Source organism: Rhea pennata, chromosome 3 (genome assembly GCF_028389875.1).
Source record: "Rhea pennata isolate bPtePen1 chromosome 3, bPtePen1.pri, whole genome shotgun sequence".
Classification (NCBI taxonomy): domain Eukaryota; kingdom Metazoa; phylum Chordata; class Aves; order Rheiformes; family Rheidae; genus Rhea; species Rhea pennata.
This window is the reverse complement of record NC_084665.1, coordinates 123,423,118-123,450,589: the sequence shown is the minus strand read 5'-3', so window position 1 is coordinate 123,450,589 and position 27,472 is coordinate 123,423,118. Positions and strand designations below refer to the sequence as shown.

The 27,472-nt window shown below is 42.5% G+C and overlaps 2 protein-coding genes across 5 annotated transcripts; one reads left to right on the top strand and one right to left on the bottom strand.

Annotated features, from left to right (window-relative positions):
- The first annotated feature begins 1,099 nt into the window (after positions 1 to 1,099).
- Positions 1,100 to 8,664, top strand: ENPP4 (ectonucleotide pyrophosphatase/phosphodiesterase 4). 4 transcript variants are annotated; one of them, XM_062573249.1, is made up of 4 exons: positions 1,100 to 1,184; positions 3,020 to 3,881; positions 4,833 to 5,003; positions 7,426 to 8,664. In XM_062573249.1, the coding sequence occupies exons 2-4, from the start codon at positions 3,062 to 3,064 to the stop codon at positions 7,788 to 7,790; spliced, it is 1,356 nt and encodes a 451-aa protein (XP_062429233.1). In that variant the 5' UTR covers positions 1,100 to 1,184; positions 3,020 to 3,061; the 3' UTR covers positions 7,791 to 8,664. The 4 variants fall into 4 exon arrangements, with proteins under 4 accessions (XP_062429233.1, XP_062429234.1, XP_062429236.1 ...); XM_062573250.1 differs by lacking the exon at positions 1,100 to 1,184 and adding an exon at positions 1,336 to 1,431; XM_062573252.1 differs by lacking the exon at positions 1,100 to 1,184 and adding an exon at positions 1,353 to 1,419.
- A 2,984-nt stretch (positions 8,665 to 11,648) lies between these two features.
- On the bottom strand, positions 11,649 to 25,962 carry ENPP5 (ectonucleotide pyrophosphatase/phosphodiesterase family member 5). The gene is made up of 4 exons (XM_062573248.1): positions 25,925 to 25,962; positions 21,019 to 21,888; positions 16,304 to 16,480; positions 11,649 to 14,982 (listed from the first exon to the last, which is right to left on the bottom strand). The coding sequence occupies exons 2-4, from the start codon at positions 21,881 to 21,883 to the stop codon at positions 14,597 to 14,599; spliced, it is 1,428 nt and encodes a 475-aa protein (XP_062429232.1). The 5' UTR covers positions 21,884 to 21,888; positions 25,925 to 25,962; the 3' UTR covers positions 11,649 to 14,596.
- Between the last annotated feature and the right edge of the window lie 1,510 nt (positions 25,963 to 27,472).

The following is a 27,472-nucleotide window of genomic DNA, read 5'->3' as shown; positions in this document are numbered from 1 at the left end:
GCAGGAAGAGGTTGGTCACGCGTAGGAAAGAGTACGAACAGGCAGTTTTCTGAGCTGCACGAGAGAAAGAGAGCAGGAGTCGAGGAGGGCACGTCATACTGACAACCACCACCACCTTGCAAAGGCCAGGCCTGGCCCTGCTGCGACGCCTGCAAAGGAAGCGGTTACAGGTATCCTGGGGAAACGGGAACTCCCGGCACGGCACCATCCACCGCCTCGCCCTGACCTGCCCACCGTGTCCGTCCGAAGCCGTGGGGCATCGCTGCCTGTGCCAGCAGCCCCAGCAGGCAGCTCTGACCCCCCCCCCACTGCCTGCTCTCTGCGACAGGGGGTCTCCTGCCCGCCTCGTGGGCCACCCCACACAGGCCCAGGCCCAGGCCCATCTCGGCCCAGGCGCCAGCAAGCTTCTCACGACGCCCGGGCTCCCGCGTCCTGTCGTGGCCCTCCTGCTGCCAGCAGCCTGGCCCCACAGCCCTGCTCCCCACAGCTCCCTCAGCCCTGTTCCCCACAGCCTCCCGCACCCCCCCCCAGCTCTGCTCCCCACTGCCTCCCACAGCTCCCCCAGCCCTGTTCCCCACTGCCTCTCACAGCTCCCCCAGCCCTGCTCCCCACAGCCTTGCACCTCACAGCTCCCTCAACCCTGTTTCCCACAGCCCCACAGCCCCGCTCCCCACAGCTCCCCTCAACCCCACTTCCCACAGCCCTGCTCCCACAACTCTGTTCCCCACAGCTCCTCACAGCTGCTTGCAGCTCCCCTCAGCCCCATTCCCCCCAGCCGCCCTCACGCCCTGCTCCACTCAGGCCCCCCAGCCCTGCTCCCCTGTCCCCCCAGTCCCCCAGCCCTTCCCACTTAGCTCCCCACAACTCCCCCCATCCCACACTCCCGCCCCCCCCCCCAGCTCCCCGCGGCCCCGCCCCCGGGCACCTGCACCCAACTCCCCCATCACTCACTACGCGACCCGCCCCCCGGCTCCCTTAGAGCCAATCACAGCCGCCGCCTGCGGGCGCTCCGACCAATCGGAGCCCGCCCGGCGGCCCGGCCCGCTGACAGGCCTCGTTGCTCTCCGCCTAGCGGGTTGCGGGTGCGCTGCGCTGCGGCCGTTAATGGCGGTTGGGGCGGTGCGGGAGGGACCGAGCCGAGCCGGTGACCTTCTAGCGCCGCCGCCTGCCTTCCCCGGGAAGGGGTGAGTCGAGGCCTGGGGAGGAGAAGGGAAGGGAGCGGAGCGGAACGGAAAGGGGAGTCTCGGGGGGGAAACGAGCGCCCGAGGAGGGGCGCGGCCGCGGTGGGAGCCCCGAGGGGCCGTGCGGCGCCTCAGCGGAAGCCGCCGAGGGCGGAGCGGCCCCTTCCCGAGGTGCTGTGGGGGCTCCGGCCAGGCGGCGGTCGGGAGCGCGGAGCTGTCGCGCCGGGAGCTTCCTGCGGTTAGTCCCGAGGTACTGCGCGCTGATCAGCCCGCGGACGGCGGGGTTGGTGCCCCGGGGGTGTTCCCGGGCCGGCACCTCGGGCTTACGCCGCGCCCGGAGCGTGGGTTTTACCCCCGTGGAGCTACCGCCGTAGGCGAACCTCAGCTACAGGTGGAGCGCGTTGGGTTCGTTAGAGCGGGCTGAAAGCCTGCGTTAACCGGGCAGAAGAAACCAGCTGTATCTCTGTTGTGGAAAAAACAGTTATGTATCTGCTGTGAAAGCTGGGACGAGCTTCGGCTGAGATAGGTGGTTTGGCTCCTGCTGCTGGTGCCCGCCTCCTGCAAGCAAGTTTTGGGTCGTGGAGGCAGTTCTGACCCGATGCAGCTGTGTTACGAGATATCCTAATGCTGTTTATGATGATCTTCTCTTCTAACATCTGTATCTCTTAAAAAACTTTTTACTTTTTGGGGTGGGGAAAACAGGGCAATGATTTCCTGTGCTTGGAATTCCTCTCACTGCCAAAGCTTTGGCTAACATTAAAGCTATTTATGCTTTTGACACAAAGTGCTATCGCTCTTGGTTTCTAGAGCCCAGGGATTTGGGGTGCAGGCTTGAAATAGGCCAGAAGATATTAGGAAGTTAGTTAGGAAGGTATTTGCAATTCCTCTGAAAATCAGCCTGGTTTGTTTTGTGCCAAGGAGAGAGAGGAAAAAAAATGCTTCAATGGGGCTTTTCTTTAGAAGTAAATATGCTGTCCAGCAATATCGTGAAAGTTTTTGTGAAACCTGAAGTTTCACTCCTCTTTCTTAGAGGCTTGAAGAGTAATTTTAGATCTTACTGAGCAGAGTGGTCCTGTTGCACATAATAAGCTCAGGCATGTCCTTTCTGCTGTAGGTTAGCTTATAATCAAAAACGATAACCTTATAAATCATATCTTGTGTTTGTAATAGTCATGAGTTTCTTGATTAAAAAAAGAAATAGTTGCCTCATAACATCAGTAGCAGAGGTGACTAATCTCTTTTTCTGAAAAATGAGGCTGTAGAGAACAAGTTTCAATGCAGTTAGAGCAGAGGTGCTTTTATTTCCTCCTGAACTGTTGCACAAGTTATTCCTGGCAACTTCATGTATAGAGAAAGCAGTGAATAACTAGGGAAGTGGAAAGCCTGGAAAGTCTTCTAGCAGCTTAAGGTGATGGAAACTGTAAAAGAAAAGGTACAGTAAAAAAAGGAAAATAGTAATTACAGCAGCAAACAGATTTCTGGTCCAAACTCTGGCATCTGGGGTGCATGAGACTCTTGAATGTGGAGCCAGAGTTGTTGAGATAGGTATGTTTGGACATAAGACAAATACTGATCACTCTTTTTTAAGCTGTAGAATTGTCATAAAACAGATAAAACCATGAAATAATTAAAAGAAAAAAGAATTTTGTCTTTTAAAGCAAAATCTTGAATGAAAGCAATCTCATTGTCTTTGTTTGTTTGTTTTGTACTTTAGTTGTTGCTTGGGTTAGCTATTTTGTAATACCTGTCTTTGGAAGATGCGCATAATATATAACTAGCTATACTGGTTCCAGGACAACTACTTTGTATTACAAGTACTATCTTTTTAAATTTTTCAGGTGCATCAGATTATCTGCTGGGAATACTTCAAAGTGTCAACAATGAATTTGATTTTAACATTATTTTTTTCTGGAATAGTTGCCTGTTGTGGTAACTCTACTGGTAATCCACTATCCAGGTTACTCCTTGTGTCCTTTGATGGCTTCAGGGCTGATTACTTGAAAACCTATAAACTTCCTCATCTCCAGGAGTTCATTGAGGATGGCGTGCTTGTCAGACAGGTTACAAATACTTTTATCACAAAGACTTTCCCAAACCATTATAGCATAGTGACAGGCCTATATGAAGAAAGTCATGGCATTGTGGCTAATGACATGTATGATCCAGATGCCCAGAAAACATTCTCACAGTTCAGAGATTCAGATCCCTTCTGGTGGAATGAGGCAGTTCCAATTTGGGTAACAAATCAGCAGGGAAACAGAGCAAGTGCTGCTGCAATGTGGCCTGGTACTGATGTGAAAATTCACAATACAACCCCTCAATTCTTTTTAAAGTATAATTTTTCAGTAACGTTTGAGGAGAGAGTGGAAAAAATTGTTACATGGCTGAATAACTCCAACCCACCAGTCAGTTTTGCTACATTATACTGGGAAGAACCAGATGCCAGTGGGCATAAATATGGACCTGATAATATTGAGAACATGCGCAAAGTATTAGAACAAGTGGATAATCATATTGGTTTCCTTACTAAGAAATTGAAGGCATTAGGTTTGTGGGACACTATTAATGTCATAATAACAAGTGATCATGGAATGGCCTCGTGTTCTGCAAAGAAGCTGATTATACTGGATGGCTGTATTGGTCGCAATAACTATACTCTCATAGACAAGAGTCCAGTTGCTGCGGTGCTGCCAAGGCAGAGTATGTATTTTTTTTTTAAGTTATATATTGAGAATTAAATCTTGTTTATGTTATTACTAGAAGGTACACAGTGTGCTAGTTTGCTCACATCTTTTGCAAACCCAGTGTAGTTCATATGTAACAACTTTGATGTAATGAACAAACTAAAGAAAGATTGTCTGTTTATTTAGAAATTTCTTTGTTTTACCAAATCAGTGCATTTTCTGTCAAATAGCTATGAGTGCTAAAGATGGTCCTGGTACAGCTTATTGACAAATTAGTCAATAGGCACAAAATATGTGTGCTCTTTTGTTGCTCAGTCATTGAGTTCTGCAGTTATAATTCATACTGAGCGTGAAATAAACACTTGGTTTTATTCAGAATTAAGTGTAATTGTGTAAACTTCAAAGTTAAAAAAAAAAAAAAATCTAAACCCAACTTTGATTGCTTTAGCACTTTTGCTTCTGTGAATGAAACCTCTTTTTTGTCAGGGTAGGTACTGACAGATATTGTCTTAAATCATGGCACTGTTGGTGTTCTCAGAGTTTGCCCAAGTATGGCCAGACTGAAGTGATTATAGAGAACAAAATGATCCACAGAGAACAAAATTTAAAATAATGTTCACTGCTTTGGATAAAATGTTGATTACTTATGTGTATGATTACTCTTGATTTTGCTGCTTGAATTTTGATCCCTACTCTACCCCTTCCCCCAAAAGTCGAAGGAGTAATTTGAATTGTATGTCCTAGACCACAGCCATGAATCTGCTGTTTAAAAGGGGAAGAAACTGTGAAATCTACCTTGATGTGGATAGCATTTCATAAGGGACATGAAAAAAATTCTTTTCTACATGCCTCTTTTTAAAAAGAAAATTGTTGTTCTGAAAAGACTGTATTTAAAGTTTAATGATAGATAATTGCAGTAAACAGGACATAATTCCCAGCTGTTTCACATGCAGTTTTTTCTTGACAGACAAAACGTACGTATACAACTTACTGAAAAACTGCAATGAGCACATGAAAGTGTATCTCAAAGAAGAAATTCCTGACAGATTTCATTACCAGCATAATAAGAGAATTCAGCCCATAATTCTGGTTGCAGATGAAGGCTGGACAATTGTACAAAATGAATCACTTTCAAAATGTAAGTGTGTCTTCCTCCTTTGTGCTCTTGGTTGCTTGCTTTGGTAAACAGTTTTGTTCTTATTCCAGTAGTCTGTAGGATGGTCCTAGCTTAGTGATTAGAGCCCTTGTACTATGCATCTTTAGGAACGTCTCATAGGCAGCAATTCCCAAAAGCATTTTCAAGCTGAACTTGGGGAGTTTGAAGAGATGAGGAAGAGATGGGGGATATTCCATTAGCTTGAGAAATATTCTACTTGACTATATTCAAATTAATAGCCTGAGGTGTACTTTAAGAGAGATCTTAGGCAAGTTATGCAGCCTGTGTGTCTTGAGCCATAGGCTGGTGGAAGCTTTTTGAATATAAAATACATATGGGGAGTATAAATTGAAGGTTGCAAGACACAATACTTATTTTGTTTCCCAGAATATGTATAATGCTGTTAAGTGGAAGGAAATACTAAAGCTATTAAGAACATTTATAGGATATGAATAATAGTCTAAGAAGCCAGAGTTCTCATTAGGTCATCAAGTAGCATGTCTCCTTTTTTTTTTTCTTTAAAAAAATAAATAAAAAATAAAGAATCCAGGTGTTACACCACACAGTGCATTGCTCAGCTGTGCAATTTTTTTTTGTTGCTGGATGCCATGCATATCAAAATATATATGGTTTCAGAAAGCGATTGGACAAATTTTGGGGAAAAAATATATTAATGGATATTAAGTACAGAGGTATCAACTTCCAGGATTTTCCTGAGCGGCTAGAGGCTGGATGGCATGTTGGGGAATTGATCCCTGGCTAACCCTGCTGTATGCTTTCCATACTATGAGACCACTGCCAAAGGCAGGATGCTGGGAAGTGTGAACTGGTTTTTCACATCTTGGCTGTTCTTATTGTCTGCGCTCTGCATGTTGACGTTTGAATTTTCTCATTGTTTGTACAGAAGTACTGCTTATAGTGTAATATATGGTTGTATTGAATTTCTCCCAAATTTGCCACAATCATCTTCAAACTGAGTCTGATCATAAAAAATGACAACTCTATAGAGAATAATTCTGTGTGTGTTTGAATGTTGTTGACTTTGTCTACCTAAAAACAGCTGGTAAGTCTATATTTAGAAGTAACAGCATTATGAGTTGAGTCACTTTTTAAAAGAATTTGGCTTGCCAAAGTTTCCCAAAGGCAAGTTGGAAGGTTTGTGCATCAAACTTCAGAAGGCTACATAGCTATTTAAGTGTTTACTGTATGCATCTTTGTGGACAAAGTGGCAGCACAGGATCTGCATGTATACTAATACCAATGCCATTCCTAGCAGTGGCAGCACACACCAGCCCTTCCACTTAGAAATTCAAATACAGGAAGCTTTATAGGAGAGGCAACTTGGAATGGGTCTATTCAAAATAAGTTAGTGGGTAGAAAAAGGAAAAAGTAATCAAGAAATGCAAGACTGCATTAAAGCAAGCAAGAAGTGATATAAGTAGCATCTTTATTTTCCACTGTTTTTAAGTAAACCAAACTAAGTGTGATTTCACCTAAAGCAATAGGAATCATAACACTTCAAGAACTCCTTTTTTTTTTTTTTTTTTTTTCTTCTTCTTCTTCTTCCCCCCCCCCCCCCTTTTTTTTTAAGGTCAAGAAGGCAGTTCTGGAGGCAGATGGGTTAAATCATTTTTAAGAAATGAAGTCTAAACCTAAATACAGTCACTCAAGTTTTGTGTTTTTGACATCTAGAACAGATTTTGAAGGCATTTTCCAGGCATGTTACTAGGATATTGGACTATGACTGCTCTTTAACTATTTGTATTCCACCAAAAATCTGAGTATTTTCTTAAAGACTGACCAAATGTCCAAGCCCTGCCAACCTTGTAGCCGGTCTTGTTAAAAATATGTCATAGACATCATGATCCTCTGGCTGTTTTTTGTTTTTGACTGCTTTGGGATTTATTTCTGTATCCTTTTACCTGAAATACCTAATGTAATAAACGTGATCTGAGGGTACTTCATTATGCTTGAACTGAACACTATCAAGGAGAAAATGCTTGGTTTCTTGAAAGCAGTTAAAGTGTCTGCCTTAGAAATTCCAGAATCTTGGCAATGAAAACTTTCATTCCAGCCACTGATATCTTGTGGAATGGGAACATCCATTTCAACTTTGACATCATGAGTCAGAGGTGAAAAACTGCAACAGTTGATAACCAAAGAGAAAAGAGATAATTAGGGAGGGGGGAAATCATGGCTGAAGGCCAGTGAGGAAAAAGACTGCTGGGGAGCAGGGAGGAGGGAAGGAACTCTGAGTACTAGGCGTTGATTGAAGGATTGCTTGTATTTTCTGTAGCAGTCCTTGATTAAAACATGCCTCCTGTGGGCAGGGGAGAGATGGGGAGGAACTTGACACATTCAGACAGAAACTATGATGCTAACTCCGATCTCTGCGTTTCTCCAGTAGGTGACCATGGCTATGACAACGCTCTCCCGAGCATGCACCCGTTCCTGGCTGCTCACGGGCCCGCTTTCCGTCGAGGTTACAAGCAGAGCAGGATGAACAACGTTGATATTTACCCCATGATGTGCCACATCCTGGGACTGACGCCTCAGCCCCACAATGGAACCTTCAGTAATGCCAAGTGCTTGCTGGTTGACCAGTGGTGCATAAATCTTCCGGAGGCGATTGGGATAGTTATTGGGGCCCTGATAGTGTTGACTACTTTCACCTGCATTATTATAATCTCGAAGAATAGAATACCTTCTCCGCGTCCGTTCTCCCGACTTCAGTTACAAGATGACGACGACGATCCTTTAATTGGATAGCGTGTAGGGAGCTCAGCCTCGCTTGCGAAACAGGGATTTCTGGGGATGAGTCTGAACTTGCACTGGCAGAATTCTTTGCACTTTAATGGTATCTGTAAAATACTGTACAGCCAGAACCTGCTAACTTGTTTGTGTGTTATGTGACTGGTAGTCCTGTAAAGATGTTTTCAGGAAGAAGTACTGAACAGATCACTTTCTGCTGAAACTGATATTTAGCAAAATAAGTTTAGTTTTATCGTTCAATCCTTTGAACACTTCTAAAATGAAATTTCAGAGTATGAATTAGCAAGGATAGACTAAGTGAATCTTAACATCTGTAAATGAAATGAAAATTACTGATTTTTGTATTAAACTTAAGTTTAATGATGACTACTTCTAGTGTTCTTGTATTGGAAGGAAGATTTTTTTTTTTTTCCTTCCTGGGCATTGGAAGAAGTTCTATTGGACAGCGTATCTTGATTTGTTATTAAGAATTGGGGGATAGAAAGTGGAGAGAACAGGTGATGCTTCTTGTTTCTACCCTAAGCCAGCACAGGAAGAAGAAACTGATGGGAAGGAAACCAGTGAGGAAGGAATCGGAGCAGGGAGGATCATTTCTATGCTGCCTGCTCCCATTTGAGCCACAGAGCGTACAGGTCGGCACTGGTAACGCTGGGTAGCTGGAGCTGAAGCGTCTGCGCTTGGAGAGCCAGGACAGTACTACTTGCTTATCTCAGGGATGTTGATGTAATATATTGCTTTTGGGATTACTGAGACTGGTGGGCTGCAGTAATGAAACTACTGCTGTTAAACCCTGTGAAGTTTTTCAGATGCAGACTGTGCCAGATGCTTTCATGTAATAAAGGTGGGCTCTGCCCTTTGTACCTGCTGCTAATTGTCTTCTGAAGGCTGTTGTGTGTGAAAAAGCAACAAGCTGAGACTTTAACAAATCTTCATGCGACGACTGCAAACTTTTGTTTTAAGTGCTCAGATTTTAAAGGTTACTTGGCTTTTGAGACAAGATGGCTCTTATCTGTGGAGCCTGACTTGTATAGATTCAAAGTTCTGTCCAAGACCAGTGTTAATGGTTCTATTAAATGAAACTCTTAATTCCCTTTTTAATCATTAAGGCTAGTAACTTGCTGTACAAAAAAGTTAATTTGATTTAGAAAGCCTTAATGGAACTTCATCTTTCAGCAATGTAGGAGTGTGAGGTTAAAATACTAATACTAACCCCAAAACAGAACTGCAGCTACTAGGTCCTTATTCTGTGACTTTGGCAGTATTAAGAACTGATGATTCCAGGTGAGACAGGTGACAGACCTAGTAGCATACAACATGGTGCTTTGTTCACAAACTCAAATTCAGAGAAATCTGGCACTAGCCACAGCTGAAAGTGGTTCAGCTGAAAGGAAGCATGAGTGTTGGAGAGGAAGGTTAATTTTAACTGCCCTTATGAGAGGAGAAAAAAAAAGGAATGTTAAAAATCATGCACTACAATTTATTTTACCTAATTATATTTTTTCTGTTTGAGACTGCTGTTGTGCTGATAAACTAAAATACTAAAAAACACCACCACCACACCCCCCTCAAAAAACTGCTGCTTTTTGTTGACTATTACTTCCTGAATAATGCTTTACCCTGAACTGGAAGGTGCTCAGACTACTTAAAATCTGTATTGTTGCCACCAGCATTCTGGATTTTTTACTGTTGCTATAATGCAGTTCTATCAAAGAACTGAACTGAACACAGGATTCACTTTTGTTCTTTTTCTTCCTCTGCTGGAAGATTTGAAATAACTAATAACCTACAGGTCGGGTTAATGAGTTGACAAAGGAAGTGGTGTTTTGCAGGGCAGAACTCGGAAATGCTGTGTAAGGGGAGGGTGCTAAAGACCCTCTTTTATTGGGAGAGACTTGCTGGTTAATTAAGACATTGTTGAACAAAAACTGCCATCCTCAGAGGGTGGCCAGCTTCCTGGGAGATGCTCTGTAGCCTCAGTGGGCTGAATAGAAGTAGTTTATCTTTCTGGCAGGGTTGGCAAGACCAGCCATACTCTAATCAAAGCCTGAACTTTCTTCCTTGAAGGTAAAACAAGTAAGTCAGCAGGGTAAATGCTCTGCTTTGTTCCTTCCTCCCTTCCCCTTCTGTGGAATAGTTCAGTCTTGCACTATGTGATTAATATTTTCAGTTTTGCTGGTGTTGCACATCATCAGGGTTGTTACCTCTAAGATTCTAAATTATCAAAAATATAAATGAGGGAGGTGCATCAGTAGTACTTTAATTTGAACTACAAATATTGTTACAGAAGGTGAAAGCTAGACCTGTGTAAATACATTGCTCCCTCTAGCTCTAGGTAACACCTTTGATAAGGGAGTGCAGTGGTCTTGCACCTGTGAAACCAGAGCATGAGTAGCAGTATCTAGCAGAACTTCCTACTACCCTTCTGTTCCTCTTCCTCCCCTTAGCAGTGAGACTGAATAGTGTTTGTGTGGGAGGGGTGCAAAGCTTGGAAGTTTTAAAATGGAATTAATAAGAACACCCAATCTCTCACCTGGCCTAAAGCACAGTGGAAGAGCTGTACTCTAGTCTAAGCCACAACAGGGAAGTCTACAGTGTCTGTAGGAAAGGGGATGAATGCTCAAAGCCACAGGACACTTCAGCTTCCCAGTGTCTTTTCAGTATGTACCGCTGGTGAAATAAGGAGCAATGGTGAAGAAAGATTTTTGTCCTCCTTTCCCATACACGGGTTTACTGCTGGTATTGCTTTGCTTTACAAAAATTGACATTTCATTACCTCCTTTGATGTCCTCCAAAAAGGAAAACTCAGCGCTGTGTATAAAGGTCTTAAAGCTTGTAGAGTTACAGGATATGTTTTTTGGCCATTAGCACCAGGGAAAGCTCCAGAGTTAACTTCAGCTAACCACAGATTGCAAACACTTGTGCTGGACTTGCAGCAAATTATGCTTCCAGCTGAAGAGAAAGCACCACTTACTCATGAAAATAAACCAGCACCATTATATGTATACAGGGTACCATTCTTAACGCAAAACAAGCAGCAGGGATCTTGTTAACTGAATATAATTCAGATTAGGAGGTCACTATGGAAAGGCCTTCCATTGGCAGTGCTGCGGACACTGCTATTGAACTTACTATTTTTATATGCTCCTAAGAATTTTATTAATCTGCCATTTAATAAATCTCTCATTAACCTTGCTGCAGTACAAACACATTATTTCTTGAAAGGTCTGGACAGCAGCACAGGTAGGATTGAGACAGTATCCATGGCCAAGTTACTTAAGGAGGGAAGAGGATTTAGAAATAAGCCTACTGCTGTATTTGAATTTTATGAAACAGCAAGACTGAACAACCATGTTTGTCATATTCTGTCCACACACAGCTCAAGACTCTATCTTGTTTCACGCTTCTGAGGAGTGTCACGGTGAACAACCCTTTACTAATAGCTATTAGGTAGCTATCTTTTTTTTTTTTTTTTTTTTTTTTTTTTTTTTTTTTTTAATGAGACTGCATTTATGGTAAACAGTACTAGTGTAGATCTTTCTTAGGAAAGTTGGGGAGAGATTTTTGGTAAAGAAACTATATTAAGACTGTTGGTAACAGATACCTATGTTTTCTGTAAATGATAGCGAAGTGGGAAGCAAAAGGTCTTCCCTATAAAAACTTTAACCTGGAATTCTTAAGTTATATCACACTTCCAGTTGTGTGTTCCACTTACTTACTTTAATAAAGTTATACACTATGCAGAACATCATTAGAAATATTTGTGGTACATGTGGTTTAAGGCTATTCTCCACCACCCCTCTCCCTCAAATTAAAGTTTTTTTCCAGACTGATTTTAAATGAAGCACTCACACAATGTTTGCTAGCACAGAGCAAATATATATTTCAACTCTGAAATTTCCAAGCAGGAAGAAAATGTTAGACATATCAGAGTATGTTCCACAGGTCAGCAAAGCAGCACAGAATCATGCAAGCTTTTCAATTCTCAAGCTTTAGCTACAAGCCAATATATAGCGTACTCAAACCCACTTTCTGACAAACTTGTTCATAAATCATAAAAGGTACTAAATAGACAAAATCCAAATCCTGTGCCCTCCCCCACCTAGAAAGGTAAAGTCTAAAGAATCTCCCATCACAGGTCTGAAAAGTTGGTCCTTCTCCCCACTGGTATCATATGTGCTTTCATGTTCGTTAAACATACACGCACACTAACAAAGCAGTGTTTAGTATCGGCTAGGCAAATATCCTAACAAAGTAACTACTGCCTAAAAGATTATTTACAAATATATCTAAACAATAAAGAAATACGGTTTAACCTCAACTGAAATACTTGAATGGTGAAGATTTCAGTTGTCTACAAAGTGTCACGCTGCCCTCTTCAGAAAGGGCCTTACAGTGCAATACAGAACGACGACATTGAAGAGCATTCTCATGCCTGCGTTCCTAGCCAACCACTTTGGATACTACGTTCCCAAATGCACTGAGTGGAAACTTGCTGCTCTTCCCTGGCATGTGCTTGGGGAGGCAGGACATAAATGCTAGCATGACTGAGTAATGCTGACCAACTTTGCCCCTTAAGGATCAGGGCTCACCTTGGCTCACCTGTCACAATAAAAAAGAGGGAGTCTAATGCACCCTTCTGAAGATATAATCATTAATTTAACATCTGCCATTAGTATTGCTAGGAAATTTCTATTATAGCAGCATGTTCCAAAGCGAGGGGCTGAAGCAGCTACTGAAGACAAGCTGGTGTCAACAAATTAGACTTAAGGCGTACCTAATGGTCTGCTCCATTAAGAATGGGCTTTACGATGTCAGGCACAGCTATCTCAGATGTTTTCCTTCAGTATTTTCTTAAGAGAATGGGCATGGAGAAATACCAAACAGTACCAGAACAGTAACAGGAGAACTGCAGAGATGAGTCAGATTACATTGCACAGCAGTCCATATCCCAAAGTTAAGGTGCTGGCTTCCAACACATTTGCTAGTTTCCTGCCTTCTTAAAGGTACTATTAGACTTAGAATTTCAGCATATACCTTAAGATACTGGTGTGCTTCACTGCCTTCCCTCTCAAGCCTTCGCTGCATTTAGCTGTGGTCTCTGGAATCCTTCCACATCAGAGTTTAATGCTATCCGAGCGTCTCTGCAATCACTGAGGTATCCAACCGATTACAAACTGTCCAGTGCTCACTTTGTCAGAAGTAACATAGCACAGTAGAATCATCACTGAGGCAGCAAGAAGTGAAAATTCCCATCTGAACCCACTTAGATGTCATCCTTTAAGTCTAGAATTAAGTTTAGTAGAAAAAGTTTTGGATTTCAGTTAAGTCACCTTTTCTCACTAAGTCACATCAATAGTTTCTCTTGACATAGAGACTCTCCAAGGCCAAGATGTTCTTATCTCTATGAATAAAGCTGTTTCCACTGTTTCGAGGAAAGTATAATCCACTTTTCAAATAAAGCATTAGCACTAATGCACGTGCACACACCAATAAATTGCACTTATAGAGATACCAGACTGAATATTTAAGTAAGTCAATTTGGAAAGAATCTTTTTCTCCTTCACGTATTGTATTCAGACAACACGTCTGTATACAAATACTAACTCAAACAGAGTAAAAAAAAATCAGCTTTTTTAGAAGTCTGATAATTAGACAAGTTTTCTCACTAAACACCACGTCTTTCATAAAACCTCAGTCAGCAGCTTCTCAGCTATCATTTAAGTAAGTGAGCTCACTGGAAAAGGCTGCAACAGAGGGAAGACTTACTTCAGCAACCCCGCCTCAAAAGAATCAGAGTAATTCATAGTTTTGTCTGACTTAGGATTAAGTTTTTCCTAATACAGACTTTCCCCTGGAAGAACAAACTTCAATCTTATTCAATTCAATTTAATCTTATGTCTTATTTCATATTAAAGCATGTTTTTTTTAAGAGTTTTTTTTTCAAGAGTATATTTTCTAAGACTTCTCCTTATAATTATGTGTCTAGTCTTTAGAGATGATAAAGTTTTAAGGGCCCACCCAGACACATCTGATGAAACACAAGACGGCAGGCAAGCTCACCCTAACAAACTGTCTTCATTGATGGATCTGACTTTAGACCCAGTGGTGAGCTTTGTAGCCCTCTGAAAAAAAGCTTGTACAGCATGTTCCTTAACCCTTAATGCTGATCACTAAAGGCAGGACCACCTACACTAGCATTTTGGGTGCTACAACTTGCACAGAACTCAGAACATGCCCAGCTCTAAACTTAGACATTTAGGAGTGTGTGACCTAGCTTAATGCTGTATTCTGTAGGACTCCATCCACCAAGCTATCTCTAATGGTGATCTCTTATGGCACTTCCTTCGGCCAGAAAGAAAAACCTCAAAAGCACAGTCTAGTCACGTTCACTGACTTGTTAGAATCTAAGAGACTTAAAAGCTCACTGAAGAAAAGAAGTTAAATCACTATGTAATATTCTATGAAGTGCACCTCAGTTGATGTTACTTCTGTATCAGCAGTTCAGGATGAGGTATTCAAGGTCTATTGTTACTACATGTATTACTATATGTATGTAGGTACACATACAGCTTTCCAGTTTACCGAGAATACTCTCAGCCTCTGAAAGATTACGTGGATGCAGGGTGAAACAGAAATATGCTCCTTCTGTATGTACCTGATATTTATGTACTCCAGTGTACCAGTGGATCAGTACCCATTTTGTTTTACTCCACATATTTCTGCTGAGCCACTTAATTTTGTGGAAGCTTCTTTTAAGTGTCAAACAGGAAAAAAGCATATGGTGCCTCCACTGGCAAGTACTATCAGTCTTGTAACAGTGGCTGGGCAATTTCAGTATGTTGTACTTGCATGGTATTTATCTGGCTGTGGGTTAAATGCTTAACAAAAACAAAAAGAAAAAACATAACAAGAATGCTGCCAAGAGAGATTCCTATTAAGTAAGCATAGGACTCTGTTTCACGGGCTTCAGGATAAGGCTGTCTTGGAACCACCTCAGCAAGAATATCTTTCACAGCACTGAATGAACCATTGTTCGGCAGTGGATTGATACCAAGTAGATGGCACAGTAAGGGGTACAAGTCTGTAGCATTCATGACTTCTTTGGTGGCATTCTTTCTGAAAGCAGGCCCAAATGCCAAAAAGATTGGATGCATTTCTGGTAAGATGTTGTCATATCCATGATTACCCACTAAAAAGAAAAGAAGGATGAAAGTCAATATTCTGAAATTGCAAAACGAGCATTTAAACTTTTCCCAGCATTATCATGCTGCAGAAAAGGCACAGCCATCCTCATTTATTGTTACAAAGGTTTAGCAGGATCATTTTGATCAATGGTGCAAATGCCTTCTAGCAAATACTAAGTCATAGAAATATGAAAAGAAAATGCTTTAAAGAAAACGGACAGCTCTAGAAAAAAACTAAGCTTAAGTGGCACTAGTTGCATTGTCAAGGGCATCCTATATCCTATTTTCCTTTATTTTGCTCAAGGAAAGACTCTCGCTGTGCAACTGGACCAAATTTGTTAGAATAAAGTCCAAGTAGAATCTGTTTAATGCTTAGTAGCATATAAACCTTAAGTTCTGACTGTCTTGACACCTTGTCTGATTTTGTGCACTACGTGCCCATTAACAAGAAAAAAAAATTACCAATCTCACTACTAGGTGTCCTTTCCTTACAGGGGCACTAAAAACTGAACAAGTATATAAACATGCAGACAAGAATAGCTGCTGCTCCTATAAAGTATCAACAGCTGAAAAACTTGGTTGTTTTGTAGGTAACACACTGTAGCTTCATAAGCAGCAGTAAAGTTTAAAATAACTTCAGTTAAGAATCTTAAGAACTTATAAAACTACGCACAACCATACTGGAAGCACCCCCTTGGTTTTGAGATTTTAGTGAAATTGCATAAAAAAGATTGTATTTGGAGTATCACAGGACATCCTCAGCATTCTGTGCACATTTAGAGACAAGATGCTTTCAAGGAAAGGACATATCACAGAGGAAAGCTGAAAAGGGCCAAAAACCCCAAGTCAGGCATACAGAAGTGATTTTTTTCCCCATGATCTAGAATGATGATGAAATCTCATCCTATAGGGCAAACAATGCCGCAACCCAACCTTCCTCTAGTAACTCAGTCCTTCCAAAGGAGTACCTCATAAAACAAGGCTTTTTGCTCTCTTCTCAGTACGTTTAGTTACAAGATTGCTTATCTCTCAGGAAGTGCTCATCATGTTGCTAGATCTTTCAAGACCTCAAGTATGTGATCACTAAAACATGTGAATAATCTTACGTCAGTGGAAACAAAGTCCAATTCCCCTCCCCCCCTCCCCACAGGAGGGTGCTTCGTATTTCATGAGGAAACAAAAAAAATAAACTCTACATACTTAGCATCACAGTTTTCTCTCTCAGTCTTAAACAATTCAATATTGTTTGAGGTTGGGAAAGAAAATACCACATAAGGTCCCTGACAAGAAAGACACAGGAAAGCACTACAGATGCAGAATACTTACACAGAAAATGGTCAGATTTGTTGTGTACAATCTCCCATCCTTTATCAGCCAACGCTAAGATTGGCTGAATTTTACTGTTGTGCTTGTAATGTAATCTATTTGGAATCTGCTCCTTCTTATAAACAGTCATGTTGGGATGAGCGTTGGCCAGAGCTTTATATACTTCATCCAGTTTGCCTACAAAAAAAAACAAAGAAACAAATAAAACATAACAACACGTTTACTAAACTCATCAGGAATTGAAACACAATTTTCAGGAGAAGGAAGAGAATAAAACATACCTCACCAAAGGCTAAATTTAGCTATAAGTAACAACAGCAGATTGCAACAGTTACAGAAGTTACTGTGAAAACTAGTGACTAGTGTGAAATCTAGAATGACATTCACAGTAGTCACTGAGAAATAGCCTGTTAAATGTCGTGCTACGTAATAGCTTTCCTCCTGATTTTTGAAAAACCTCTTATTCCACAGCTGTCAGAATGCAAGTTTTTCACAAGGATTGCAGTAAGAAGGCATTTAGTCCCATGCAAAAGAAAACAATTCCTCCCAGTTACATGTAAAGCTTGAAAACAAGAAGATGGCTCCTGAACAGTTTATGAGGTTATTTATGCTTTAGGACCACATTGTGCCACCCTGTCAGTTAGCTACGACGACCAATGGCATGTTTGACTTATTTTGAAGCAGTTTATTAGTTGCTGTTCTTTAAAAAGCCAAAGAGAGCAGCAACATTGTTTCTTAACATCTCTGAAAGCCTGTGAACCCAACTATGGGTTTATGAACCCAACTATTTATTTCTCTTTCTACAAAGTGCTCCTAATAAACTGCTACATGTTTAGCCTCATTTGATTTCCAGTTTTGATCCTGTTCTACCATTTTAACCATCAAAGTTTACCCGATTTAGAAAGAATAGCTAGCTTTTTGCCACCCGTCATGTAACATCACATTACAGGCAGTTGTCTGCATTATATTCCTTAGGGATAAGCAAAAATAGCTCATATTAATGTTTCAACAGACGCCCTCAGGTCGCAGTCTAGACGTCACTACCACACTAGGGACTGTATGAGGATTGCGAGAGTGTAAGAAGGAAACGTATGACAAACATATGATGAGACAGGGTGAATTTTTAATCTAGAACTGTTAGCAACTCTGCATATTCAACCATGGCGAACAGCACTGTCTACTCCTTTATATTCTTGGTATGCGCTCCTTTTTCTCCCCTTGCCATCTACTATATAGTAAGCATAAAAACCTCAAGAGCTGTATTAAGCATTGTATTAAGACTACAAAACAAAAATGCGTTTTCACCCCTAATTCTTTACTTGCTTATTTCCAGTTACTAAGGTCTGTATTCCAATAAAAGTCACTGAAGATCCAGAGTGCAGCTGGACAAGCTGGAGTGCTAACACATGGAAAGGAGGAAGGAGGACACCCAGTGAGGATGAAAAAAAAAAGTCATTTCGAGCAGGTTTCTGTAATTCTTTCTGCAACTTTTAAGCACAGATTCCTACTGAGGACTATTCACTATGCATGACATTTCTTACTGCAACCAGGGAAACCTCTGCTGCATGAGTTATTAAATACTCAGTGCAACACACATGCACAGTTAAGACAAGAGAGCTAAGTTTACAACCAGTCTGTGCAGCCCAGTTTTAGCACTACAAGGCCTGAAGCATGGTTGTAAGAAGTCTGCATTTTCTTTGTGGCCAGTATTGATATTTTTAGCAGATAAGTGCGACCTACACGCATCCTGTCATTTTGACCTATTGCTTCGAGCAAGTTCTGCCTTCACACATAGTTGTACATCCTGCTGTTGGTGCTCCTGCAAGCTAGTTCTTCTGCAACTCTGCGTCCCAGAAAACAGTTGCCTTTAGGTACTAGAACAGGTCCTTAGTCTGACCTTAGACACATCCTGAAGGAAACTAATGATAAAAACTACCATTTACAGCATGCACATGGTTTTGAAGATCTCTCAAGATTTTTTCTTTTATTTTTGGACTCCAATTTGATCTTTAAACAGTCTTTGTTTTCTCTCTAAGTTCCCAGTGTCCTGTATAAATGCTGAAGGAAGCTAAAATAGTTTAATGTTTCTTCTCTCAAACTGGCATAAAAAGAGAAGTTCATCTCAAATCACCAAACTTAAGAAACACATTGAAGGTCACAACGGGAGAGCATAAGTCTAGACATGTTAGAGACTCCAGTTACAGCAACAAGGAAAGAGACTAACTCAGTCTTAAAAATACTAGACTAATAACAAAATTAATTCACCTCTAGTGGCTTTCTATTTGAGATAACAGGGAGGAAAAACTCTAAATGCAGTAAACTAAGTTATTAAACTAATTTAATTATAATAATATATTAAGTGCAAAAAAAAAAAAAAGGCCAGTATCACCAGCTGTGCCAAATGTCCATGAAAGTGGTACCTTAAGTCATCAATTCCACAAAGAATAGCACACTAGAGTTTTTAACATTTTTTTCTGAGTTCAGCTGATTTGTGAAGATCCAACTTGCAGCTTTTTGTACACAACTGAGGTATTTAATTGAGAACTGACCATGATGCTACATAGAATATTTAGTTTTGTATACAACTTGACTCTTAAATGACAAATATTATATTTAGTGATCACAGTGAAGTTTACCTGTTAGAAGGATTAACAGTATTTTATTAGCATTTCATAATGGTTCTTAGCAGTGCTTTATATGTTAAGAGAATCATAGAATATGTTGCTGGCAAGCAACCCACTTGGTTGCTGCAGTCCAGCTCCCAGATAAGAAATATACAGCCAGAGGAGCAGAAATCTGTTTTAGAGGTTCAAAACTTTTGTAAATGTCTTAGTAAATTTTACCAATCCCCTGGTTTAAGCAAGACAAATGGAAAAACTTGTTGAAGAACTAGCAATACATATTTAAATTAATATTATTTCATACTTAAATTGAGAATAAGGCTCATTCTTTTTTATTAAAATTATTGTTGTTTGGCAAAGAGGAAGTAAGTAATTTTAGCTACACTCAAAACTAAATCTAGTTTACTAGTAGTGTATAATAAATACCAGAACCTCTGGGAAAAATAGATTCAAGCTATTTCTGCAGTCCATTACAAAATCACAGAACTGTTGAGGTTGGAAGGGACCTCTGGAGATCATCTAGTTCAATCTGCCTGCTCAGAGCAGAGTCAACTAGGGCAGGTAGCTCAGAGCCATGTCCAGTTGGGTTCTGAGTATCTCTGAATACAAAGGCTCCCCAACTCTCCAGCATCCCATTCCAGTGTTCAATTACCCACACAGTAACAACACAGTCCCACATCTGATGGGAAGGTGTAAAAAAAAAAACAAAAAAAAAAAACAAAAAAAAAAAAAACAAAAAAAAAAAAAAAAAAACAAACACCGACAGAACCCCCCTGAGCCTCCCCTTTTTCAGACTAAGCAGTCCCAGCTCTCTCAGCCTCTCCTTGCATGACAGATCCTCTCCTAATCAAACAGTCGTTTTCTGTTCAGTTATCTAGTTGCTGCAGAGATGCTATTTCTTTCTGGCATTTTACCAGAGAAGAGAATCAGATTACACAGCTTTAAGAGTTCTCATTTACAGATGCTTCAGTATCAAGTTTACTTTTAGAATTCCTGTATTTGGTAATAAGAACACTCCAGTCAGCACGACCATGTTCGTATCCATCAGGATGGCATTCCCAAACTCAGTTCTCACAGCACTACTAGCAGGAACAATGTCCACCTATAGGCACTTGATTTGCTCAAGCAGCAAATCAATCTGTTTGGATATTCCTGCACTAACATTTTCAAACCTGGATCAATAAAGGAATAGTATTCAAACAAGATATGAGAAGACGTATTTGTTTATATATTTAAAAGATCACTGAGGTCTGCAAAATACCTGCCATCCATTAGTGGTCCAAATAATGTTAGACACCTGTAAAAAACACTTTCTCAGATGGCCATCTTAAGACTCATCTTTAAAATTAGAAATCCCATCCATAACAAAAACTATTTTTCAGATTAATGCATTGCCACCAAATATTTATAGCATTTGATCATCAAAATAAAAAGTGATACTTCTGCAATCAGTGACATTTAACAGAAAGCTGAAACCTGAGCAATCCTTCAATGACTGCAGACTTCTCATTCCGATTCCAACAAGTATTCTTACTCATGACCTTATCCTCAATAAAAAAAGAAAAAAAACAGGATGAACATAATTGATTATCTGTTTGACATGAAAAGGGAGGAAAAACAAACTAAAGAGAATTATATAGCAGCTCCCAGCTAATAGAATGACCAGTGTAGGCTTTCTTATTTTGAAGGTCCTCATCTGCTTTCAGTTTACAGTTTGGGTTTGAATTTTAATTATTCAGCTAAGGTTTTAGTGTCTTGCTGAAAGGCAAGATATACAAAACCCAATTGGTTATCTATCTAAATACCATTCATCCATAATACTCTTAGATTATCTTATTTCTTGTAAGGACTAAAAGATATTTGAAATAGCAGTCAATAATACACAGATTTGCTTGTTTTCCATTCCTGAACGTTAATCCAAGCTTAAGAAAAGAGCTAGCAAAAAGAACAAGGAAGTGATCCAGTAAAAATTTCTTATTTAAGGTTGGTGTCCTATTGGCATCAGCACAGCTACTGTTACATCAGTTAGAGAATGAAGTCTGTAGATGTTTTGATAGTATTTTCTTCAGAGGGTTTTAGCGCTATAGCTCCTACCTTCTTTTGGCAAAATAGCTACTGCAGGAGAATAGTCTATCACTTTATAAAGCTCTCTATCCACATACTGATCAAGCTCAATGAGCCTTTCGGAGGATGACTGTGACATTCCATGATCACTTGTGATTATGACATTTATTGTGTCCCACAGTTTTGCTTTCTTCAGTTCAGACATAAGATAGCCCAGCTTCTTGTCAATGTCACTAATTATTGGACCCATAAGCGGGTTTTCTGGGCCCAGAATATGGCCCATCTCATCAGGCTGTTCCCAGTATAGGAGACCAAAGTTTACAGGTTCTTCTGATGTAAACCAGTCAATAAGCCTAGCAACTCTATCTTCAAATGAAACAGATTCATTGTAGGGCATATAATACGTAGGAAGGACTCCATGTATTTTCACATCTGTTCCAGGCCACATAGCAGCTCCACTTCTATGTCCTTCCATCTGGTTGGTTACCCATATTGGACTGGCCTCTTCCCAGAACTTTGAGTTGTAGATCTCCATTTTGTTCATGGAGAAAGTTTCATTCAGAACAGGATCATACATCTCATTAGCAACTATACCATGGCTTTCTGCAAACAGACCTGTCACCATTGTATAATGATTGGGGTATGTTTTAGTTACAAACACATTAGTGACCTGTTTGACATGAACACCATTCTTCATGGCATAATGAAAATTGGGAGTTGATACTCTATAAATGTAATCCCATCGAAATCCATCAAAAGACACTAACAACACTCTGGGCTGGTCTTGCTGGAGAGGGAAAGCATCTGGAAAAAATAGTAAGCAAACTGCCAAGATCGTCCAGTAACAGTTCACAGCTATTCTGGAAGGTGTTCTTCCCCTCTTCTGAGGCAACATGGTATCTGTTGGGTAGAGACATAACATTTGTTTGGGTTAACTTGGCTGTCAAAATGATAACTTAGTTTAAAAATGAGTAACTAAAATATTCCTCGAGTTCTTATACAGCTTGCTTTATACTTGCATACACTTATATACACTTATATAGCTGCAGCTGAGTGCTCTAAACTTAAGAACAAGTCTATATACTTATCAGACATATTACTATCCATAATTTACAAATAAGGAACTGAGACTCTTTGAACTGAGATTATTTGTTGAAAAAAACCAGCTTGTTCAACAACACAGTTCACAGTGGCTGCTTGAACCACCACCATTGCCATCTTCTTCCTTTTTTCCTCCCACTCCAAACACACAGGAACTCTTCCTCTCATAGCTTGAGAAATTCTCAAATATTTTCTGTGTTTGAACTTATAAGAAATTGTCCTAAATTTCTGCTGATAAGGCTTAAGACAAAAGGTAGTTCTCACCTTAAGAATAATAAAATCAATTCCCACCAGAACTTTAAAATTCTCAGTACAGTCTTTTGAGCATCACTTCCCTTCTGCATCAGTGTGACAGCAGATCATAGAATCAGTAAGGTTGGAAGGGACCTCTGGAGACCATCTAGTCCAACCTCCCTGCTCAGCAGGGTCACCTACAGCATGTTAGACAGGGTTGTATCCAGGAGGGCCTCGAAGATCTCCACAGAAGGAGACTCCACAACCTCTCTGGGCAACCTGTTCCAGTGCTCCGTCACTCCCACAGGGAAGAAATTCCCCCTCACGGTCAGGCAGAACTTTCTGTGCTTCAATTTCTGCCCATTGCCTCTTGTCCTGTCACACAGGACAACTGAAAAGAGTTTGTCCCTGTCCCCTTGACACTCTCCCTTCAGGTACTTGTACACATTGATAAGATTCCCCCCTCAGTCTTCTCTTCCCCAGCCTAAACAGGCCCAGCTCTTGCAGCTGTTCCTCATAGGGCAGGTGCTCCAGCCCTCGGATCATCTTCGTAGCCCTATGCTGGACTGTCTCCAGTAGCTCCATGTCCCTCTTGTCCTGGGGAGCCCAGAACTGGACACAGTACTCGAGATGAGGCCTGCCCAGGGCTGAGTAGAGGGGCAGAATCACCTCCCTCCACCTGCTGGCAACAGTCTTCCCAATGCACCCTGGGAGATAACTGGCCTTCTTGGCCATAAGGGCACATTGAAGGCTCATGGTCAACTTGGCATCCACCAGCACTCCCAGGTCCTTCTCTGCAGAGCTGTTCTCCAGAAGGTCAGCCCCCAGCTTGTCCTGGTACCTAGGGTTATTTTTCCGTAGGTGCAGGACTAGCCCTTGTTGAACCTCAGGAGGTTCCTCTCTGCCCAGCTCTCCAGCCTGTCCAGGTCTCTCTGAAGGGCAGCACAGCCCTCAGGTGTGTCAGCCACTCCTCCCAGGTTGGTATCATCACCAAACTTGCTGAGGAGGCACTCTGTCCCCTCATCCAGGTCATTGATGAAGAAGTTGAACAGGATGGGACCTAGGACTGAGCCCTGGGGGACGTCACTAGCCACAGGCCTCCAACTGGACTCCACGCCACCGAAGACGACCCTCTGAGCTCTGCCTTTCAGCCGGTTCTCAATCCACCTCACTGTCCACTCGTCTAACCCACACTTCCTGAGCTTCTCTAGGAGAATGTTATGGGAGACAGTGTCAAAAGTCAAGGTGCACAATGTCCACTGCTCTCCCCTCATCTACCCAGCCGGTCATCCCACCACAGAAGGCTATCAGACTGGTTAAGCAGGATTTCTCCTTGGTAAATCCATGCTGGCTACTCCTGATCACCTTCTTTTCCTCCACATGTCTGGCACCAAGCTTGGTTAACCTAGCACATGGGAAGAGGAAGCACACACTGGAACTGGAGTGCTCTGTACCTGTGTAATATTCATCAGTGAGTTGCTACCAGCTAAAATCCATTAGTTTCTCACTCCTGATGCTCTGTATGGGATTATTACATACGCGGAGGGCAGTTTGTAATGGAGAAACCATCAAATAAGCTTTGCATTTCAGACACAGCATTATATCCATTAAGATGTTTTGTTGCTTAAGAGGTGTCAGATCAAGAGTTACAAAAAAATAGCATGAACGCCAGTATCCTCTTATCTAGAGATAGATAAGAACATGACCATAATTTTCCTAAGTAACTAAACTCTTGACAATCAACTAATTCTGAATTTTACTACCAAAGGTCATTTCTAGCATCCAGATAACTTCAGGAACAACCCGTAAGTTACACAAGCCAGCATGCAGTCAAGTTCTTATAACTGACCACTTAGTCAACAGATTGGAAAGATGTAGTTGAAAAATTCAGTAATATATCACATGACCTGCCACTGTACCACAACTGTCCTGCAAGCCCAAACCCCATCACTTGTCCTTTCCATGTAAAAGCCACTAATAGTTGAGTACAATCAGCATGAAGTAAGAAAGAAACATGAAATATAATTCAAATCTCACCTATGAACTGCAAGATTTAGTGACCAATGTGGATGGTACCCTAAGCATTTGCTCCCTAGATACAATTTCTATTCAGCATTAACTCTGATCATGTGACTCAAGACTACACTGACTACTCCTAGCTATGACTGCCATTCCTTACCAAATAGCAGGTGTAAGCTGAGATATACATAGTCTCATATAAAATCACATGATCTTCATGATTCATCAAGGGTTCAATCCCTTCCCCAAATTTCCCTCCCCCTTTCCAAATGTACTTCCTTATTCATAACACAGTTAATCCAACTGAAAGCAAGAACCTATCTCCTGTAAGCCCTTTCCCAGGAGAACTTCTCTATTTGTAACTGATATAAAATTCATGCTAATGTTCCCTATTTCTTGGTTAAAGGCATCATTTAGCCACAAGACCATTTAATCTTAAATCCCCTCCTGCAGGTGGACAGTACTGATACTTAACACATATGCCTTTATGTGCCTGTTTTTCAGTAACACTCTGAAACCAAACATCACTGAAATTCAGCCCCCAAAATGGGACTGTATTACCAGTATATCCATATTAATATCCTGGCTACATACACAAGCCAGTTAACATGAAAAGTTGCACTACAGCAAGCATCTGAATACCGCCACATCACTGTAGTGTGATGTACTAAATTTCTCACATATATATTCACATCAAAAAACCTAACTTGCAGGTGGCCAAATGCTATGCCTGAGTTTAATGTCTTCCAAAACTAAAATCCAGGACTAGAGTCCTGGCCCTCAGAGTTAAGTGACATTTCAAATGTGTATTTCTCCTTTCAGCACACACCACTGACCCAAGGCTACCTCATTCTGCTCTCTCTGTTTCAGCCCATGCAGAATTTCTCCCAGTGAACCTCGAAGAAAGGGCGAGTGTGCTGAGCCTTCCTCTCCACTTCATGTACCTTAGCCAGTGGCTGAGTCATAATACCCCATTCCGGGAGCGACTGGTAGGAATTTAAGTCCTCTCAAGTGAAATCAGGTCCTTACTGCTGAACTTGATATAGCTAAATGTGTCCATACCATCTAATCTTTCAACTGAGTGTTTTTAACAGGTAAAGTCACGTATTTTTAAGGTCTCCCTAGCCTGCTCTGTCCAGGATACACCCCAGGCACACCCACCAAACGGGCCCTTCCAGAGACCCCAGCCCCAGAGTGCACGGCTCCGGCTCCGGCAGGGAGGCGCCGCCGGCAGCCCAGGCCGCAACGCGAGCGGCGGCTCAGCGCTGCCCAGGCCCGGCAGCTTCCCGGCCAAGTCCGGACACCTCGGTTAAAGCTTTACCTCGCTCTGCCGGTGCGACAAGGCAACGTAAAACCCGGGCTCAAGAAACCGCGGCCGCCTTCCAGAGAGACCCCCCTCCCCGCCCCAGCGCGGGGGCGCTCACCCACCGCGGTCCGTCCAGGCCTCGTCAGCCAGACGAGAGCCGCTGCTCGCCCGCGGGGCCCGCACAGCGGCCCTCTCCCTGCCCTCAGCGCGCCAGCCCCGGCCCTGCCAGCGCCCTCTGGGAGCGGGAGCGGGCCCGGAGCCAGCGCCGGCCGTTACCTGTCAGCGTCCCCGCAACGACAGGCGAAGAGCGACGGCGCCGCGGACCGGGGGGGGAGGGGGCGGGCGCTGCCAGCGAGCCCGCCCCCCACGCCGCGCCCCGCCCCCGGCGGCGAGACGCGCTGCTCTGAGTGGCCAGCGGCGTTGTCACTCACCCGGGAAAACGGTCACGGGGTGGGGCGGGGAGAAGCGCCACTCTGGTTGGCCAGCGGCTCTGTCACTCACCAGGAATAACGGTCACCGGTGCTGGGGGGGAGGGGCGAGGAGCCGCCCGCTCTGGTTGGCCAGCGGCGCTGTCACTCACCAGGAATAACGGTCACCAGCGGTGGGGGCGAGGAACCGCCCGCTCTGGTTGGCCAGCGGCGCTGTCACTCACCCGGAATAACGGTCACTTGGGGGGGGGGGGGTGTGACGGCGCGTGCGCATTAGGGCAGTGGCGGGGTGGGGGAGGGGCGGGGAGGTGTGGGGTCGTGGCTGCCTGTTGGTGCTGGCGGGCCTCATCGGGGCGAAGGTGCTGGCGGAGAAGGGGCCCGGGGAAGCGCGGAGGGGTCTGCAGGCCCCCGGGCGCAGCGGGAGGCTGCGCGGGCCTTTTGAAATGCCTTTTGGACCAAAGCACACACCTCGGTCTTTAATAATCAACGCTAGAACTGTTGTGTAAATGTTAATGATGCAATAATTAACGCTGTTAATGCCTGTTAATGGGGTTACTTATTGTTCGCATAACGCCATTTACAGCGGTTAGTGCAGTTTATTACCTCCGAGGAAGACGCGGCTGAGAAGGCTGCTGCTGCACTGGTGACGGGCAGGCACCAAGGCTTTCATGTCGGCTGCTAGGATGCTTCAGTTTGAAGCAGGCCAGTTACTGCGTGTGTGGTGCGGCCTCCGCAGCGCAGTGAGGCTGGACAACTAAAAAAAGTCACCTTAACGTGTCACTTCCCTGCAGTTGTAACTTTTAGCTAGTTACAGAAATGAGCAGCTTTACTCCGTTACTGATTTTCTGCTGCCTTTGTTTGTTTTTCCTTCTGCGGCTGTTCTCATGATGTGGAAAGCTGTGGAGTCCTTGCGTGGTGCCAAAATCTTAAGCCAGCCTGTACCGGTGGCTGTGGTAAGGAGCTGCTGTAGGCTCTCCATTCGGACAGATCTGCTTTGCACGACTGCTCCTCTCCCAACGTCTTGATAGGGCCATTTTTTTTCCAGCTTTTAGATTGTATTTTATTGGTATCAGTCAATGCTAATGCTACTTCTGTTTAGGTCTAAAGGTAGGCAGATTATAAGGGTGTGGTGTCACTGCATGTCCTGGAATTACTTTAAATAAACAAGAGAATGAGACCTGCCTAGGTCAAATGTACTTTGAACTACTTGTAAATATAAGGGGCAAAACTCACTTTCTGGATAGCTGCAAGTGCTACTTCAGTTTAACAAAAATAGATTTTGATCCAAGTATCCTTTTTCCTCTGTCTCATGTTCTATGGCTCTAAGTCATTTTCCATTTTTGTTATGGCAGAAATATACTTTTTTTCATGTTGTCATGAACAAGACATCACATAA